This window comes from Lepidochelys kempii, chromosome 12 (genome assembly GCF_965140265.1).
Source record: "Lepidochelys kempii isolate rLepKem1 chromosome 12, rLepKem1.hap2, whole genome shotgun sequence".
Taxonomy (NCBI): domain Eukaryota; kingdom Metazoa; phylum Chordata; order Testudines; family Cheloniidae; genus Lepidochelys; species Lepidochelys kempii.
This window is the reverse complement of record NC_133267.1, coordinates 25,526,353-25,545,675: the sequence shown is the minus strand read 5'-3', so window position 1 is coordinate 25,545,675 and position 19,323 is coordinate 25,526,353. Positions and strand designations below refer to the sequence as shown.

Genomic DNA, 19,323 nt, shown 5'->3' with positions numbered 1-19,323 from the left:
GTCTAACCTTGACAGATTAAGTGGGGAGGGCTCAGTTTATGGATGGAGCTTGAGAGAATACTACTACTTTGTCCCAGATTTGACCCTGGATATAGGACACATGCCACTAGCCACCTGAGAGTGTATTGTCTTCTGGCAACTGAATGCATATATGATATTGGGAATGGGACACTGAGAATTCTAGTGGTTCCCTTTGTACCAGTGCAGAGTAGGCACTGGAAATGGGGTGAGCAGCAGCAGCAGAAATCAGAGTGGAATCTGTGTAGGTGGGACCATCAGGAACCAAGATCCTTCCCTCTTCCTGCAGGAATTGCTTTAGCTGCTCTGTGTCTTTAAGAGGCAGACACTATCCTGCAAATGAGTCATTATAAAGGCAGGTAAGCTGCAGCAATTGGATCAAAGAGCTGAGAGCAAAGCAGAGCACAGCAGCCTGCATAATGACCGGACACCACTGCTGGGGATATGGACAGGATGATGGTATGTTACATCCATCCTTTCCTAACCTAATCACTCTCTCTTTCTCTCTCTCCCGCTCATCAGCTCCTCAATATCCTTGTCTAATCTTTGCAGAGATGCCTGCATTTCATCATCTGCAGGCATCAATTGTGCAGCAGGCGGTTAACTAATTTATCAATATTAAACAAAACTCAAAGAAGGGCTCCTGGAGATGACAAACTTCACCTGCCGTTGTCCTGTCATAATCAGCAGCACTGCCATAATCTGTATGTAAGAAACCTGCATCTTTCTTAAATGGGGATGGAGGACATTGAGAGTCTTCCCTGTAGATATTTTAGCCATCTCCTCCCCAAATGATGATAGTAAACTGGGGTTTTATTTCTCCCTCTAAAACAATCATTTGAATGAAGGAGCTTTAGTGGAGTGGTATGGACAGTCGGATCCCACTAAGATGACTAAAATGTGATATTCATGCTATACAGGTTCCTTGAATTCCAAGAAATTATATAGATCAGTATTTAAACATTGGAGGCATTTTTTATTACACAAGCGATACTGTTCTTTCTGGTGTTTAACAGCCCCTTTAATTTAGAGTTATTCTCTTTCTGCACCTCCCGCTCCTCAAAAAAGTATGTGTAAAGAAAACTTATGTGGAGACTTATGCAGACTCCTGAAAATTTTTACAATATCTGTGACAGGTTTCAGAGTAACAGCCGTGTTAGTCTGTATTCGCAAAAAGAAAAGGAGTACTTGTGGCACCTTAGAGACTAACCAATTTATTTGAGCATGAGCTTTCGTGAGCTACAGCTCACTTCATCGGATGCATGCCGTGGCTGTAGCTCACGAAAGCTCATGCTCAAATAAATTGGTTAGTCTCTAAGGTGCCACAAGTACTCCTTTTCTTTTTACAATATCTATATCATTTGAAGAGAATGGATGGATGAATGACTGATGTTACCGCAGTAAAACAAGTTTATACATGATTGAATGAAAGCTAGAACACCGAGTGAAAGATGCATAGCTCCAGCAGATATTATTTGTAAGTGTGTGTGCAATTGTATGTATCTATTTTATTGATAACAAGCTGATGAGGAAGCTCAGCTATACTGAATAGGCTTCAATAGAATTTCAATACCAGATCTCTTTTAAAAACAGCCCCCAGATTGAGAAAAGGAAAATATATAGTTTATAAGCAAGTGCTTCAATGCCTCCCAAAGACCGACATAGTATGTTACATTAATTTTTTTTTTTAACTAACATAGGTTGGGGCAAGTGCGGTAGTTTATACCTGTGACTGATTAACATTTTTTCCATTCTTCAACAAAAATGAGAATGCTACAATTAAAGTGCTTTGGGTTATTTTTAATGTATTAAAAAGTCAACATGATAACTTTCCCAAAACAGGGACTAGAAGAATTACATTGCTGTGTGTTGTAATAAAATACACAAGTGAAACAAAAGTAAAAGGTATCAATAAATCATTGTTTGATGTAGATATGATCTTGTTATCTTAAACAGCATGAGAGCACTCCAGCTCCTAGAGCAGAAAGCTGTGTGATTATACTGGTATTTAATCCCACTCCTTTGGGGTCAGGAAGTCCAAAGGTGTTGATAATCATCCTCTACTGCTCACTTGCGGTAGAGAAATAGTATAGTGGGCATTATGGAATAATGATGCCTGTCTCTCAAAGATTTACTGCAGTCATAAAATGGGTTTAAAAATAAGCATATAGTAGCTGAGACATTCTGAGTCATCTGCATCTAATTTGAATCTCAAGCATTTACCACTGTCCTACCCAGTAAAGCTAAAATACACAGTGTATGTGTTTACAATATCAACACAGAGAGAGAGATTCCTCAACCAAGTCTATTCTGGAATAATCTATTTGTAATTGCATTTAATTTCTACAGGAAGCTGGGGGTAAGCAGAAAGGTCTGGGTGTGCCTGTGGCTGTATTATGTTCCCATCATTATGCTATTCATAAAAGAGCTAAATCGCCCACCAGGATGCAGGCTGCACTGCTAGGATCTGTAAACACACACAAGACAATGCACAGTTTTTCAGATAACTCCTATGGTGACAAACTTATGTGATTTCCAATGAACATGGCATTCAATCCGAAGCTCGTAAAAACCTCTAATGATTCTTTTCTATCTGTGGCAAAAGTGAAGTAACAGTGTCTTCCTTTCCTTTGTTTCAAAGGGCCTTCTGAGTGGTACAAATCATATCCCATTGCCCATGGGCATCGTCAGTCACCTGTTGATATAGTCTCCACGCAAGCAGTTTATGATCCTAGTCTGAAGCCTCTTATTATCTCATATGAATCGTGTACATCTCTTGATATCTCCAACAATGGCCACTCAGTCACGGTGGACTTTGAAGATGCTGATGACAAGACAGGTGAGCCTGATACTGACTTAGAATTAAGATCTCGTAGCTTATATTTCTTCACCTTCTTAGCTAGAGAGATGATAAAATACATTATGTGAAGTATAATTAAAGGCTTTAGTGTACAATTTTGCAGCTATTTAAATCTTCTGATATGAGATTAGTGGCATTACTTGGCTGAGGTATGTGATTAGAGCCACTTTTGTTTTACCATTTTCTTGGGCCTGCCTTTTTTTTTTTTTTTTTTAATACCACAATCTGGCAGAGGCTTAAAAAGTGGAGAGACTGGGCGCTCAGTCTCTGTGCAAAGTGTCACTTAGCAGAGCCACATTGCTACATGGGAAGGAAGAACTCAATCTGGGGACAGGAAACTCTGCATTTCTATTTGTGGTGGTTCCTCTGAATTGTCCTGAGACTGAAAGGTTGTCACTTCTGCCAAATACAGACCACGTGGATATCCGGTGCTCTAGACCTATCAGCACAGAAACATGGTCCCTCTGCATTGATTCCTCTTTCCCATGGCAGAATGGCTTCTTCAGAAATGATATGGCCTCTCTGGCTAGTTCTGCTGAGGAGTCAGACTGTGCATGTTACACAAGCTGCAGCTACCTTTTATCCTTCATCTTCAGCTCTAGATAGCGTGAGTTTTGGTGCAGTTAAACACTCGATCAGGATGGCCAAACTTACAAACACTTTGAGTTGCATACGACAATCTTCAGAAGTTTGAGAGCCGAGGCACACCTGCCGGGGCTCAAGGCTTCAGCCCCGTGGGAGGTGCCTGACAGTGCTTGGAGCTTCAGCTCCGCTCCTGCTAAAGCCCCGAGACCCTCCTTCCCGCTGGACAGAAGCCCCTACCCCACCACCCTGCTGTAAGGTAGAGGTCCCGAGCTTCCCCCACAGTCCAGTAGGTGGAGAATGCGGGGGAAGTCCTGAGGGACTCCATGAGCTACACTTTTAACTGTAAAAGAGCCGCATGTGGCTCACAAGCCAGTTTGGCCACCCTTGCATTAGATTGTTCTCCTTTTACCTCTATCGAAAATTTTGCTCTGATTCACTTACACACTGATTCTGAAGCACAGAATATCAGAAATCTATTAGTAACCGGTAAGTAGAGAAGAGCTTTTATATAAATGGTCTCTGATGGGCTAGTTTGTTTTATTTTAACTTATGTCAGCAACTAATGGTCATTCATCCAGTTTGGTGCTTTTGTGATGCCAGTTTAATTTGATATTCAAACCAAATGTTATGGTTGCTGAGAAATGAATGTTCTGCAATGGCCTGAGGTACTCTCTATTGCCTTTGAAGTAATCCCATAAGGTTGTCAGAGCATTATCAGGTGTGGGCTTAAGCTACAGCTACTGGGTCTTTTAAAAGAAAAAAACGCAAGGACAAGCACACAGCTCAGTGAATGATCAATTTGCAAGTGTAATTTCTGTGTTTTAAGTAAAGACAATGGATCTGAGCTTGCCTAAAATTAGCTTCTTTAAAGATTCTTTTAAGCATGTTGCCTTAGAAAGTGACTTTATAAAATGTATCTGGAAAAACGATCTTCATGGACAATTTTAATTTAGTTATAAATAATAGAAATCTATCCATTTAATAGTGAAATTCACCCAGGTTCAGAGGGTTTGCACTACAGGGTCCTGCATTGCTCCTCAAGGGGAGAGCACCACCGCAGCATCCATGAAAGGGACTCTCTGCTCCTGGTGCATCTACTAGGCTGGCATGAAGGGGGCTATAGTAGGAGAGCAAACCTGGAGAGAAGCTACTAGAGCTGCACTTAGATAGATCCAGTGACTTGTACAGAGGGTATGGAGGAGCTTAGTTCACTGATCCAGACTTGATGGGGGGATGAGGGGTTGGATGAGGGGGATGCATTTCATCTACCCTATAAGCCCCCATTTAGGCCCCAATTTAGCAAAACATAAGAATGTGCTTAACTTTAAAGGGATGCACTTTAGTACAGTTAACTTCAGTGGAATGTAAGCATGTGCTTATGTGCTTTGGTGTATAAAAGCTAGTTTCCTACACAAAGTGTGGTGGGGTTGTGGACTTCACAAGTTAATGTTCCATGTGACGAGCAATGAAATAATTCCATAACATGAAAAATTTGGAAGCAAATAAAATGATAAGGACTGTGTTGTTAAAAAATACTTTACAGACCCTGTGCGTGCATGCTTTACGATACTTTTTTAATTTATAATTTAAATTACCAGTTTTCAGTTCTATTTGACAGAAGATAAACTGCTTGGTGTCCTGTCTCTTTAAAGCACAAGGAAATTACTAGAACTCTGCTGAAATGTTATTTTCTTTCTATAAATGTAGACCACATTGCCTAGATATTAATGGGCTGCATTTATTAAAAGTATTATTTTAAAATTTAAAATGTTAAAAGTTTGTATTTACCTTGACCAAATTCCATAATCTCTCCATATCTGTCTTCCCCACCTTTGTAAAATGATTTGCGATCCTCTTAGGAAAGGTGCTATGTTAAATACAAGGTATTTCATTAACTTCCTCTACCAGGATCAGGTATTAACAGAAAACAGAAAATAGAGAACTTCTGCTGGAGGGAAAAAGATAATCCTAAAGAGGAAATACATAGCAAAATGATCTATGGCTGTGTAAAACCGCGCCTTCTAACTCAACAGATCCACTCCCTGTCTTCCGCAAAGTCCCAAGTACCTTTACAATTCCAAAAAATTATTTAAAAACACATCAAAAACTGTTTCTAATTCCAATTGTTTTTTTAAATACTAAACCAGTTCAGCTTTCTGAATTTCAGTAGGAAGCACCCATAGCTTGCTTGCTTGGTGGATAGCTACTCAGTCCTCTTACCTCAAATTTACAATTCCAAAGGCTAAATAGGAATATGGTAAATTTGTGTAAAAGTAATTGTCTGTAAAAAGGTGTTTCTCTGTCTAGTATAAATCTTTCTGCTATCTCTGATATCAGCCAGGAAGAAAAACTCTTTACCCTCACCCATCTTCGCCTAAACTTGGATAGCGGGAGCTGATCTGAGATATTTACTTACACAGATGACATTGTGAGTTTCTAACAGATTTGGTGGCACTGAATCATGGGTCAGATACATCCCTAATGTAACTTCATTGACTTCGATCAGGAATAAATTTGCTCTGTGTTATTAATTCTAAGAATTTGAAAGCCAAGATAAAGCACTTTCTTTGTATTTTATTAATTGTGGCTTTGGCTTCTCCTCTGTATACTGTATATCAAAAATATCTTTTTTCTCTCCTCCTGCTCTTGAGAGATGCTGTTTCTCCACTATTGATCCAACTAGTTTCTGCAATCAAGCAGTAAAAAAAAACAAATACTTACTCTTTTACATTCTCTTTATGCACTTCCATTTACAGTGATCAGTGGGGGTCCCCTTGAAGGTCCCTATAGGCTAAAGCAGTTTCATTTTCATTGGGGAATGAAGCACAGCCAAGGATCAGAGCATACAGTTGACAGCAAATCTTTTCCTTCTGAGGTAAGAACTTTTTCAGAACCACTTTACTACAACCAGGATGCAAACCTGAAACAAAATTTGGAACAGTTTGCACCCAGATCTGAATTTTGCAGCTTGGCCCATCCATCCATTTAACTAAGCAATATACTGCTATCTATATTCATTAATTGAAATGCTGTCTACATGCAGTTTCTAGTTGGCCATTTCTCTCTATCCACAATGGGGTCCAGAAGCAACAGCTCCACACCACACACTTTAAATTAGTAACCAGTATCTCTTGCTTATATTTGCCTATGCTTTAGCTGTCTATTACTGTGTGTATTACTGTGAGGGGGCCCCGTTCTTGGTTGGCCCTTTGGCACTACCCTAATAAACATGATTTGGGGGTGGGGCCATAGCTCTGACAGCCAATAGTAGTTTGCAGATAAGGAAGAAGGGACGTAGTTCTAGCTGACCCTGGGAATGTTTTTTTTTGCGGGGAGTGGGGAGATTCATTGTCTTATTCACTCAAAGGACTGCTGTTTTGGAACTTGGTAAATTCCTAGTTGAGATGGTTTTTCTCAGAATTTCTGGAAAATCTGCCCTTCAAGCAAAGCTTTATTATGTGATAAATTGACTGATGTTATTGCTTACTAAGCGTAATACAGCCTGTGTGAGGGCCTTTCTCATTTAGCTTGTTCATATGTCTGTTTTATGATTCCCCTTCATAGCTCCACTTGGTTCATTGGAATGCCAGGAAATATGCAACATTTGGAGAAGCAGCAGCAGCTCCAGATGGCTTGGCGGTAGTTGGTATTTTCTTGGAGGTAAGAGTCATGAAAATAATGGTGTTTGTTTTATGTGTAGAGAAGCATCAAACTGTCAGCCTTTTAAGAACTAAAGACACACAGTTGAGAAGAACTGTTTGGGGAAAATAAATGACTTTACTGGAAGCAGTGACTCAAGGCAGGCTGCAATTAAACCTGCTTCAGTGGGAACATTCCTAAGACAGAAAATGGCCTGTTATATATTCAAAGCATAATTATTAACTATATCATATCTATATTCTCATGCACCTGTATCCATTACACTTTTAGACTGGAGAAGAACATGTCAATATGAACAGACTAACTGATACCTTGTACATGGTAAAATTTAAAGTAAGTTTTTTGTTTGCTCTTGTATCTTTTTTTCTTCCCCTCACTTGGATGACTTTTAAACAGTTTTAACTAGTGCATGAGCTTGAGTGAAATAACAACAAATTAAAGCAGCAAATTCCATCCCCTCCCCGTGAAATTCACCCATAATTAGTACGTAATGTAATACAAGGGAAGGTAAATGTGATAGTTTAAACACACTTCATTCTAATGTATTGTCTCTCACCACTCATGGTTGCCTTGTATGCTAGAATTGTATGCTCTAATTCACAAAACTTCAATATAATTCCCTTATGCTAACAGGAGTTCAGAATGAATGAACATGTTGTTCGTGCCTCCGTGTTTTTTGAGTAGAGACTATTGAATTCTGATGTTGTGGATATGTGGTTGGCCATAACTCGATATGGGCATGACAATGACTTGCTTCCCTGCTTTGAAAAGGAAGTGTTGCCCCTTCAGGCATTTCTTGTAATTCCTTTTAAAAATGGCAGGACTGCCCGTCAGGAAGAGATGCCCTTGTCCTCACTCCTGCTGGGTTCTGGGGTGAGCAGAATTTTTGCAGACACGTTGGCATTTTTTAGTTGCTTGGCTGTGGAGTTTGAGTGAGCAGGTGCCCCCTCCTCCTGATCTGCTCAGTAAAAATGCATGGATCCAGGAGTCCTGTTCTAGACCACTGTAACCCTGAAGGTAGTCAGGTAACCTCTCCTGGCACTGCACTCAGAGCCCAGCTCAGCACCCCTCTGCCATATGCCTACCTGAGTTGGAAATTACACCTGCAGCTTCAGGATAGACCTAATCTTTGTTCTAGATTTGCGTGTTAGATTGTAGAGGCAATCTTTGCCTGGATTGCCTGGTTGCTCCAGACACAAAGCAGAGTTGTAAGGCACAAAAAGTGGCAAGTAATTAGCACAGGAATTCCACAATTCCATAGAAGCCAATGCTGGTGATGAAGTGTGCACAGTTAGCAGCTTGTGCTGGGCACTATACAGAGAAGAGATTTTCTGCCTAATTTCCCCATGGAGGAAGGGGCACTAATTGCAAGTGGAGCTTTTGTTTTACTAGCTCAGTGCTAACACAGGCAGCAGGGACATACACTCCCTAAGCCAGCATTTGGGTACTAGATAAGTGCTATTCTCATGATGTTGTTGTGCTTAGATGGAGCCAAATTATCATCCCATTATTCTTGCAATTTTAAGCTATCAGCTGGTGTTTTGTTTCTCAATAAATATCTATCTCCTTAAACACATTTAAAAAAAAAAAAAGAAATATAACGTATCTGTTCCTTCCAGGGGACAAAAGCTCAGTTCAGAACCTTCAACCCAAAATGCCTCCTGCCCTCAAGTCTAAATTACTGGACATATCCTGGTTCTCTAACAACACCTCCTCTATATGAGAGTGTAACGTGGATAGTGCTGAAAGAGCCTGTCAGGATTTCTGAGAAACAGGTAAATTTGCAGTCAGCTTGTCCCCAAGTTTTGATACTCTTGACTTCATTTTTGTAGGGTTCAAAATGGGATCTGTAGGCAGTGATTGTTTTCTTTGTACAGTGAGACTGATTTAAGAAATGGCAAATAGCCAGAGATGTCTACTCTTGAAGTACTGAATTACAGATTTTGTGGATAAAGTAGAAAGCCAACATTTTGTTTGTTATGCCTCCACAAAGATATAATGGACCCAATTCTGCCCTCATTTACACCCATGCAGCCATGTCTTAGTTGAATGCAAGGACCTGCCTGGAATTTCTTTGCTGTTTGTCAAATTAACATTCTCTTATCTATTTCACTCTTCCTGCATTTGCCAGGAATTAAAAAATGACTTAAAAACTTAAGTTCAGATTTTCAAAGGTATTTAGGTACCTAAATATGCAGATGGGTGTCTAGTGGGCTTTTCAAATGTACCTAGGTGCCCAACTCCTGTTGATTTCAATGGGAATTAGGCACTAAGGCACTTTTGAAAATCCTATAAGATACCTATCTGCATCATTAGATACCTTTACAAATCTGGCCCATCGGCCAAATTCTGTTTTAACAAATACTGGTGTAACTCAGCATGATTTAGTCTTTAATATTTGTCTGAACAAATGTAAAAGAAATGTTCATATAACCCCTTCCCAAATAGTAACTGATATCACGAGAAGTAAATGCCACATGAGACTGCAGAGGAGATTTGAGATTGAACCTATCTGTAGACATTTTAAAGCACAGACTTATAAGATGGGATTTATTTTTTTCTGAATTTACCAGTGATGATATTTGCATACTTGGTACTATAGAGTGAATAATAAATCATTATGTATAATATAATATCTCACTCCAAGCCCAGATTTGCCACTCATTCCAAACAATCTTGTTTAATATTGCTGTTTAAATGATCTTTGGCATAGCAAGAAAAATATTTGGTATTCGCTTTTTTATGTATTTTCAAAACTGCTGTACAAGCATCACTCATTTTATAGATAGGGAAACTGAGACAGAGAGATAAAGTGACTTGCCCAAGATTACATAGGATGTCTGTGGCAGAGCCAGGAATAAAATGCAGATCTCCTGACATTCCACTCCTTTGTGTTAGCCACAAGAGCAGGCTTCCTCCCAATCCAACCATCTTGCAAGAGAGAAGTCACATCTGCACATTCATTGTGTTTCCAAACATTTTATATTTTAGGTCTCTAATTCTTTTCTTCCTAACTTTAACACCTCCACCAGAATGTAAATCTCCTGTTGATTTTATTGACTAGATTTTTTTTGTTCTTTTGTGTGAATTTCTAGTGCATGTGAAAAGTGCCTGATTGTCAGCCCTGGAGACTGAGATTCTTTATCTACAAAACAGGTATAGCACAGGCATCAGCAGTGCAAGTTTCCCTCACTGGCCCGCCATGTGCTTCACCTTGGAGGGTGAGAGGACTGTTTAGTCCCCTCTTGACCCACTTAAACTTTGGCCTCTCTCCTGAGAGTGTCTCTACAGGGTTGCCAATTGGTCTTTATTGTGGTGGTGGTGGTTTTGTAGATACCACAAGCCTACCCCTTGCCAAACAACATAACCCATTATTAATTTGATAACCTCTACCTCCAGGTCACTTAGCACTACTGTTTTCCAGATTTCTTCCTCCCATTGTATATCTGTGCTTCAGAGAAGTTTTGATAAATATATTAGTTTGCAGATTTCCAAGCTGAATCTCCTTTCGATGTTTTCTAATATTTCTAGATCCCTGTTTATTATTTTTTCCATCTGCACCGCACTACAAACTGAGAATGTTTTCCAGGATCTTCTGCATTCCTGAACCATCCACTCACAGTACAGGGTTTGATCTGGCCCAAAGAAAGGGAAACTTTAGGCTATCACAAGAATTTCCTGGCAGTGAGACATATTACATTTGAAATATTCTCCCCGATAGGAAGTGATAGAAACACAGTCTCCTGGTGCATTTAAAACTAGACTGAGCAAAACACCATAGGAAATAGTCTGATAATGGTGGGGGTATTGTCTTGATGACCGAACAGGTCTCTTTCATCTCTAACTGGAACTGAAGCTTCAGAAGTGGGTACTTGCACCTTTCATATTAAAGATTCCAAATATAGAAAACAGTGAACATATTGAAGTGAGCCAATCATGCATTTCAAACAAATTACTTTTGGAGGTATCTAATATTCAGAAACCATTGGGGGCTTTCATCTGCCATTAATAGTCTTTTTAGGCTCTTAGCTTGAAAATGTACTATTATCATATTGAAAAGTATTGAATGTCTTCGTCTTACCTTTTTTCAACTACATTAACACCAATTGCCTTTGCAAGTAGTAAAGTTATTTCATATGAATTTACAGCTGGAGAAATTCCGAACTCTTCTCTTCACCAGCGAGGGAGATGAAAGGATCCAGATGGTGAATAATTTTCGCCCCCCTCAACCTCTTAAGGGAAGAAAAATTCGTGCTTCCTTCAAGGCCTAAAGAAGAAAATTAATAATAAGCTTCAAACTTCCAAGTGCTTCCATGTCCAAGTTCCACTGATCTTCAGATGATTATCTCATTGAGAAAGCAAAACAGACATTTTCACGAACACTCTGTGTTGTGGTACAGCAAAAAAGTCAATACCTCTTGGTTTTATGCTTTGAATAGGCCAGATCCCTTCTTTTAAAATAATTATAATGGGATCTTGTTCTCTAAAAGAGAGAACATTTTTAAAAATCAGGAATAATTTAGTAATCCAGGGTGTACTCCAGTAGAATAGTGTGGTGATATTCCAAATTATGAATGATAATTTTAAGTTTTGATCTTAATATTTTAGAATGGGAAATTGCTTATGCAATGATCTAATAATAGCGATGGGCACAACTTCTAATGATTAGAGCTATTGTTCATAATCTAATAAAGAGTGGGATAATATTAATGAGCTCTGACATTGGAAGATCAAAGGCTTAGATCTTCCTTCAGACTTCCTGTGGATTCCATTCAGTTTGACCAGCTCCTCTGGTTTAGAAGATACTTCGACTATATTCTAATTAATTGCAGTTGCCTTCTTACATGCAACCAGAGCCTGAAGCAGTAGCACATACTAAAAAAATATGTGATTTCTTCCATTCACCTCAAATGGGGTTGACTTTGAAGCCTAATTCAGACAATTTTAGTGTTAACATTTTTAAAATAATAATAATTATTAAAAATAACTTGCATAGCGTTATAAATGCACTCAGTGCTTCACAAATAACCCATCTTCCCTGCACATTATTGTACATTGTACAAACATTCACCCAAAGCCAGTAGGCCATGCATAATTATCGGGCCTTAATGTTTAATTCAGTTGAAAGGATGTTCCCTAGGAATAAGACTACATTCAAATGACTAAGACAGCTGTTACTGTCCTTAAAATAACCAGAGTAAATGCAGTGTTTACTAGTGCTCAATGTTATTCCACTTGGGTGGGATTGTGAGAGTTTGCTAGCAAACTTAACCCAGAAGCAGTGAGGGCAGTTGACTTCTGAATAAGCTAGGGCCGATTGTGATACTCCCACTCACGAAGAGTACTACTTTACCCCTCAAGCAGACCCACTGAAGTCAGTGTATCACAATATATCCAATGTAAATATTTTAACTCTTCTTTGTGTTCCCAATGACTAAAATAGGAATAAGGACAAATCCCAGAAAAAACAAACACCCCTGCCACTGCAGAATTAGTACACAGCTTTGGAATACCCCGTGGACACCCACTTAAAAGTCGTACAGCTGCCTTGTGTCGTGAGTTTGTTTGATCTTACCAAACTAAGCAGGGTTAGCCCTGTCAGTATTGGGATGGGAGGATTTCTAAAGAACATCTACCTATCTGCTGCATGAAATGGTGCTGGGGATCCAGTAGGTGGTGCTGTTCTGTAGGAGTGCCAAATTGTGAAATAGTGGACAAGGTACCATGCTGCTGGATGTTGTGTCTTTTAGTAAGTTAGGTGTAAAACTGACGTGGGTACACTTGTAGTGATTGTTGTTATGGCATGGATGTTAACCCTTCAAATTCTACCTCAAGTCAGTGCATTCCTCTGCAGCCTGGTTTCCTTCATTTCTTGCCCTAAACTTTATGATGTTGCTGTGCATAGTTAAGCAGATGCTGTGTTCCTCTTTAGGGGGCCTGAAATAGTTATAACTTAACTTAACTGACTTCACTAGCATTATTCCTGACTTACACTGGTGTAGCTGATGTGTGAATCATTCCCTAGGTTTCAGGGGTAAGTTGAGCCCTCCTTGTAGTTGTGAGGCTTCAACTCTGGGTGCCTTCACCTATTCAGAGGAAACATGGCCCCCAGCTGGGCAAAGTATTATCAGAATTTCTGCCACTTTGGTGGCAAAATTCTCCACAGACTTCTTTTGTACCAGCTAATCAACCTGACATTGATGTTAGTTGTAACTGACATCACTACATTCCAATTAGTTATCGGAAATCCTGAGACAATACTGGGAGTGAGGAGTGCAGGGTTCTAGACATGGTGCTTCCTGTGCAGCTTGTGAATTAAACTAAAACTCTCCATCCCTCATTTTTCTTATCCGTGAAATGGGGATAGTAATACTTACCTACCTCACAGGGGTGTTGTGAGGGTTAATTCAGCAATGTTTAGAAAGTGCTTTGAGATCCTTGGCTGGAAGGTGCTATGAAAATGGAAAATCATTATGAAGTGCAATGGATTGACCATTATGAATGTGATCTGTACAGCCTGTAGTGCAGGCTGCTATTGCTGAAGGCAGGAATTCTTTAACAAATCAAATATATTTTTTTAATAAATGTATGTGGGGTCTTGCTCAAGGTCTCTTTTGAACAAGTCTAATTCTTGTATTGCATTAGAAGAACACTCCCCCGCACCCTGCTGTAACTCACTTTTTCTAGGGCTTTCCCCCACCACCATAACTGAGAAATGCTGTGCGTTCTTTTTCTTCAGAACTATTTTGTATAAGTCTGTACCAGATTTGCCTGGGATCAAGGGAGGCTCCAAAATACTTAATGATTCAAGTTTTCCTCAGTCTCAAAGGGACCCTGAAATGTGCATAGTGAACAGCACAAATACAGATATGATTTAACTCCTCTCAGACATTTGATTTAAAAAAATCAGTTTACTTGGGCAGGCCGCTTCTCTGAAACCTGTAATCTAAGAAGCATTTCTAACATATGCCATATTTATTCCACAAAAGCATCTACCCGTCTTCTGTGGCTCAGTGGGTCCACTCTTGTTAAATGAAGTAATCTAAATTAAAGCACCTCTTGGCCACCATCTTTCTGTATCTGATGTATTCAGCTCTAGTCTTGGCTAGATCTTTTCTTGCCTTGCGCCAGAGATGAACAGGAATGTCATGAGTGCTATATGTGTCTGTTTAAAAAGAATGAGATATGTTCATGGAGGTTAAGACTATCAATGGCTGGCTCTAGGCAACCCTATACCTCAGACGGAATTGTCCTGTTTTGTCTACTCCCTCCTGAAGATCTGCTGCTAGCCACTGTTGGAGACAGGATACTGGGCTTCATTGGTCTGAACCAGTATGGCAGCTCTTATTTTCTTATTTAGCTAAAATCTACCAAACAAACCCTCATTTTAAAATATAAGATGTGCATTTAAAAATAAAACATAGATTTGATAGTCCTGAGGTTAATAAAAATATTATCCTGGTCACATCTTAGGCAATAATGAAAATACTATATTGACCACAAATAGCTTATTGCTAAAATAAAAATACCACCATGGAACATCACTTCTTTCCAATTATCAGCAATAAAGCCATTTACATGCCAGGTTACCATTTAAGATTTTCCACATATTCTCTCATTCTGCACATTTATATGATTGAAGAATTTAAGGAATCCTTTACTCCCCTTATGAATGGAGACTCTCGAGGAAGGCAATATAGTCTAATTAAACCAAGGTTGCCTGTGTTCTGTTCCTGATTCTGCCACAGGCATTCTGTGACCCAGAGCATGTCACTTAATCTATCTCTGCCTCCGTTTACTCATCTGTGAGACAGGGATAATATTTACTTCTTGAGGTTGTTGTGAGACTCGGGGCTCATCTACATGAACATTTATTTCACGGAAAGCTGGAGTGTAAATTTACCCCATGCTAGCCTACTGTGCACTAAGTGTCCATGTGGACCTGCTGCCATGCACTAAAAGTTCCATGGTGTGCTGTAATCTTTTCCCATTTCAAAGGGGGAGAGGGGGTAGATCAAAGTTCACTAGGCAGTAGGGTCCACATGGACACTTAGTGTGCAGCCAACTAATACATAGTAGATTTACAACCCAGCTTGCCAACAACTAAGTGTCCATATAGACAAGTCCTTAAATATTGTTTGTAAAGAGTTTTAGGGGCCCAATCCCACAAGTTGCTCAGTGCTTCTGAGAGGTGCTTAGTACCCTCAACTATCTTTCTGTAGAGTGTCTGCACTATTCCAGATTAAGTGTGGGGTTAATTGGGAACAGTTAATCAGGAATAACCCCCTGTGTAAACAAGCCCATATTTAGGAGTTGTTTTGCTTTGAGATTAGAAATCGTGAACCATTCTTACTGTGATTAAATGTATCCTGTTGATAGGAAAGTTACCCTATGAATTTCCTATTTTCTCTTGATGGAGTCAAAATGCATAAGCATTGGAATTTCTAGTAGAAAAGCATAAGTGTACAATATAGGTTATAGTTATAAGCTGTACACACCCTAACCCTTTGTAATTATTTTGTATTTGTAAAGAGGCGAATGTGACATTATCCAGGGGACAATCTGGACCTTGATCAGCTGTGTCCTCTTAATTCTCTGGCCTGGGGTGCCTTTTACACTGTTTTGCTGTCAGAACATCCACTCCTGGCCTGCTCATACAGCATTCAGCATGCAAATTTACTCCCAGCAAAATACATGAGCTCTCTGACCAGTCACTCATGAATTACATACAGGGCAACATCTGAAAATTCTTAATCCCCTCCACCCCCAGAAATGTGCATCTTGTACTGCTCAGTACCCTTCTGAACAGTAGAGGCTCATAAGAAGTCCATCATTTCATCAAAGGAAAATGATAATGCACCAGTGTTATTATCTCAAATGGAGTTTCCTATACACTCTAATCCAAACACACTGGTTAAGATAAAATAACTATAGAAAGATCGATTTTAAGTGATTACAAGTGATGATGCATAAAAGTCAGGATTAGTTACAAAAGAAATAAAAGAGTAAAATGCAAGCTAATACCTAAATTAAACTAAATGAACTTAAAAGCAAAAGATTTTGTCTCACAATACACTGCAATAAATTTCACAGGCTGAGTCTTCTTTCAGCCTGGGACCCTTTCCCCTTAGTTCTGTTCTTTGAGAGCTGTCAATGTCATGAGCAGAGATGACAGAGGAGGGAGGTAAATTGAAGGCCACTGTCTCTCATTCTTATACCACCCTGCTCTCTTTGAGGATTACCCCCAGCTGGGGTGCAGACGACAAATAGTCTCTTGTGAGGTCTGACCAGTCTCTGTGATGGAATGTAAATTTCTTATTTACACCTTCTTGTTACTGGAGAATGGCTCCTTAAGCAGGTGATAGCCTTTTAACACCTGGATGGGATGTCCGTGTGTCTTTGTCTCTGAAAAATTGGTTTGGGCCTGCTTTTCTTAATCTTGGAGCATGTTATAACAATGCTTTACAGCAGAATCTTATAACTTCACTTACAATATTGATACACTTATTTTACCAGGACAATAATGTTCAGCACATGATGAGTTTTCAAATGATACCTCACAAGGCATATTTTGTACATTTTTCCTAGTCTTGTAAAAGTGGTGAACAGAATAGTATTGACCGTCATAATGAGTCTTTCACCTACAGAGCTTTAAGACAATTTCAAAATTTTATAAGAAATGTTACTTTTCACAATAGAGTGACAATTAAACATAAATTGTGTAAACCATAAGCACAGAGTAATTGGAAAATACATTCTAAGCAATCTTACCATTAACAGTAACTGCATTTTTCCATTTTAAAAATCATTATTAGAGAAGCATTTTTGTAGTACCCATTGTAATATGAGAGCAGAATTTTGTTTACATTGTTCGCTACTCAAACTCATAACAGGTGCAGTTGAAATGTCATGAACCTACAGCAACCATTAGCTACTGGCATCAATTGAAGAGTGAATGTTATAATGCTGATACCTTGATAGAAGGAGGTGGAATATTGAAAAAGGAATGGAACCATTCATATTAGAAGTTGAAAACATCTCTAACATGCAATCCACCTCCCGCCCCAAAAATGTAGCATATGGCTAAAGAACATATCAGAAATTAAACTCATTACTAACAAACCACAAAGCAGCAATCTAACCAGTTCTTCAGAAGATGTAACATGGAGAGCCTGATTGAGTAGATGGATTCTATTTTCACTTAGCACAGTTCTGCTAATGACTGTGCCCTTGGAAATAAGAGCACACATTCATTCAGACTGTCTAATCTTAACTGTTCCTAACATAGACGTTGATCCTCTAACCTTCAAAATGATCAAGCTGAATGGCTATGGTTTTGAAAAGCATACCCTAACGTTCAGGTCTGGCATCTCAGAGTTGAGCCTATATTATCCCATGTGCTAAGATCAGTAGAGGGGAGCAAAACCCATGCTCTCCCTTGCCACATGATCCCACAGAAGCCCCTCCATCTCAAGTCCATGTTTCTGGAGCTCCATGGTTGAGTGAATATACTTGAGTACAGATCGGGGAGAATGATGGTCATTCTCTGTGATATTATCTCCTCCCCAAATCTCTGGGTATTTTCCTATGGAAAATAATACAGATCCTGCCAATGAAACATTCCATAAAGTCCTACTATGTGCATTACTTTGCATATTGGATTGTATAGATCAACAGCTAATTGGACAACTAAGTGATCATTTGTGCAATTATGACAACTGTACAAATTATATGCCCTTTACTGCACATGCACAGGAAAAAAATCTGGGCCCCAGTGTCCAAATCAGGCATCTGGTTGGTTTCACAATTGTCTTTGTCAGCGCTATATACATTGGAAATCAGTGACTTGCTGGTATTCAGTGCCAGCCTGATGGAAGCTGAAGTATGGCATGAATTTAGGGCTTGTCAACACACAATTTTTGCACCAATTTAGTTAAATTGGTGCAAACCCTTAGTGTGGACACACTTATATTTATTTAAAAGTGCTAATGGGTTACAGCAATTTAACTATATTGGTCCAAAACTGGGTGTACACCAGCCTTCAGCCAGGAGATGTGGTATAATAGAGGGATTAAAATAACCAAGGACTATTTTAGATAGCATATTCTGTTTGTAGAAATCCTAATGTGATACACAGTCTCAGTGACTAAGCTAAATAGTAAACAAACAAATTCCTGCATATCTATTTATCTATTGGTTTTATACTGCAGTGGTTTTCAACTTATGCTCCGTGGACCCTGGGGGTCTGCAGCCTATGTCTAAAGGGGTCTGTAAAAAGTTGTTGTTACCATAGTACAGTGGTTTTCAACCTGAGGTCCACCTCCATTCAAAAGTTTTGGGGGGGTCTGCAAATGAAAAAAGATTGAAAACCACTGCTATACTGAATCAAAGTGATATTTTTTCAGTTCAAGTACTTGATTCCTTTTTGATTCAGTGCTTTAAGAAAAACAGAAATATAACTAATGTATAATGCTACATTCCAGTAAAGAACATCTTCCAAATGGTTAAGGACTTGCAGAAAAAAACGTGAATATATTTTGTAAAAGGCTAACACAGCCTCCTGCAAGCCCTGATATTGCTAAATATGAAGATAACATTTGTTCCCAAAGGAAACTGCAGCAAAAATATGTCCACCTCAATCTTCAATTCTGTCTTTGCTTTTCTCTGTTCTTTCCCCTGATGGGTGCTTTCATCTCAGTGCCCAGCTGCTCAATCACATTGTCACAATGAGCCAAAAGCTGATCCCACTGAATTCAAGGGAGCTTTACCAATGGGATCAGGATTTAGCTTTAGAATGGAACTGTAACACACAGAACGACTCACCTCCTGTTTTGGGATTACTCTTGAAATCTGGGATGATAAGAAATAGGAGCCTGGTGTGATTCTTGAAAGATATGCCTCAGAAATCTGATATATCTCTATGCAGTAGAACCTCAGAGTTACGAACAGCTAGGTAATGGGGGTTGTTCGTAACTCTGAAATGTTTGTAACTCTGAACAAAACTTTAGGGTTGTTCTTTCAAAAGTCTACAACTGAACATTGACTTAATACAGCTTTGAAACTTTTCTATGCAGAAAAAAAATGCTGCTTTTAACCATCTTAATTTAAATGAAACAAGCACAGAAATAATTTCCTTATCTTGTCAAATCTTTTTTTGAACTTTCCCTACTTTTTTTAGTAGTTTATTTTTAACGCAGTAC

The 19,323-nt window shown here is 39.1% G+C and overlaps 1 protein-coding gene across 1 annotated transcript; it reads left to right on the top strand.

Moving 5' to 3' along the window:
- Positions 1–437: 437 nt before the first annotated feature.
- On the top strand, positions 438–11,562 carry CA7 (carbonic anhydrase 7). The gene is made up of 7 exons (XM_073307941.1): positions 438–477; positions 2,660–2,857; positions 6,220–6,338; positions 7,028–7,123; positions 7,394–7,456; positions 8,743–8,898; positions 11,272–11,562. Exons 1-7 carry the CDS (start codon positions 438–440, stop codon positions 11,392–11,394), a joined length of 795 nt encoding a protein of 264 aa, XP_073164042.1. The 3' UTR covers positions 11,395–11,562.
- The last annotated feature ends 7,761 nt before the right edge of the window (positions 11,563–19,323 follow it).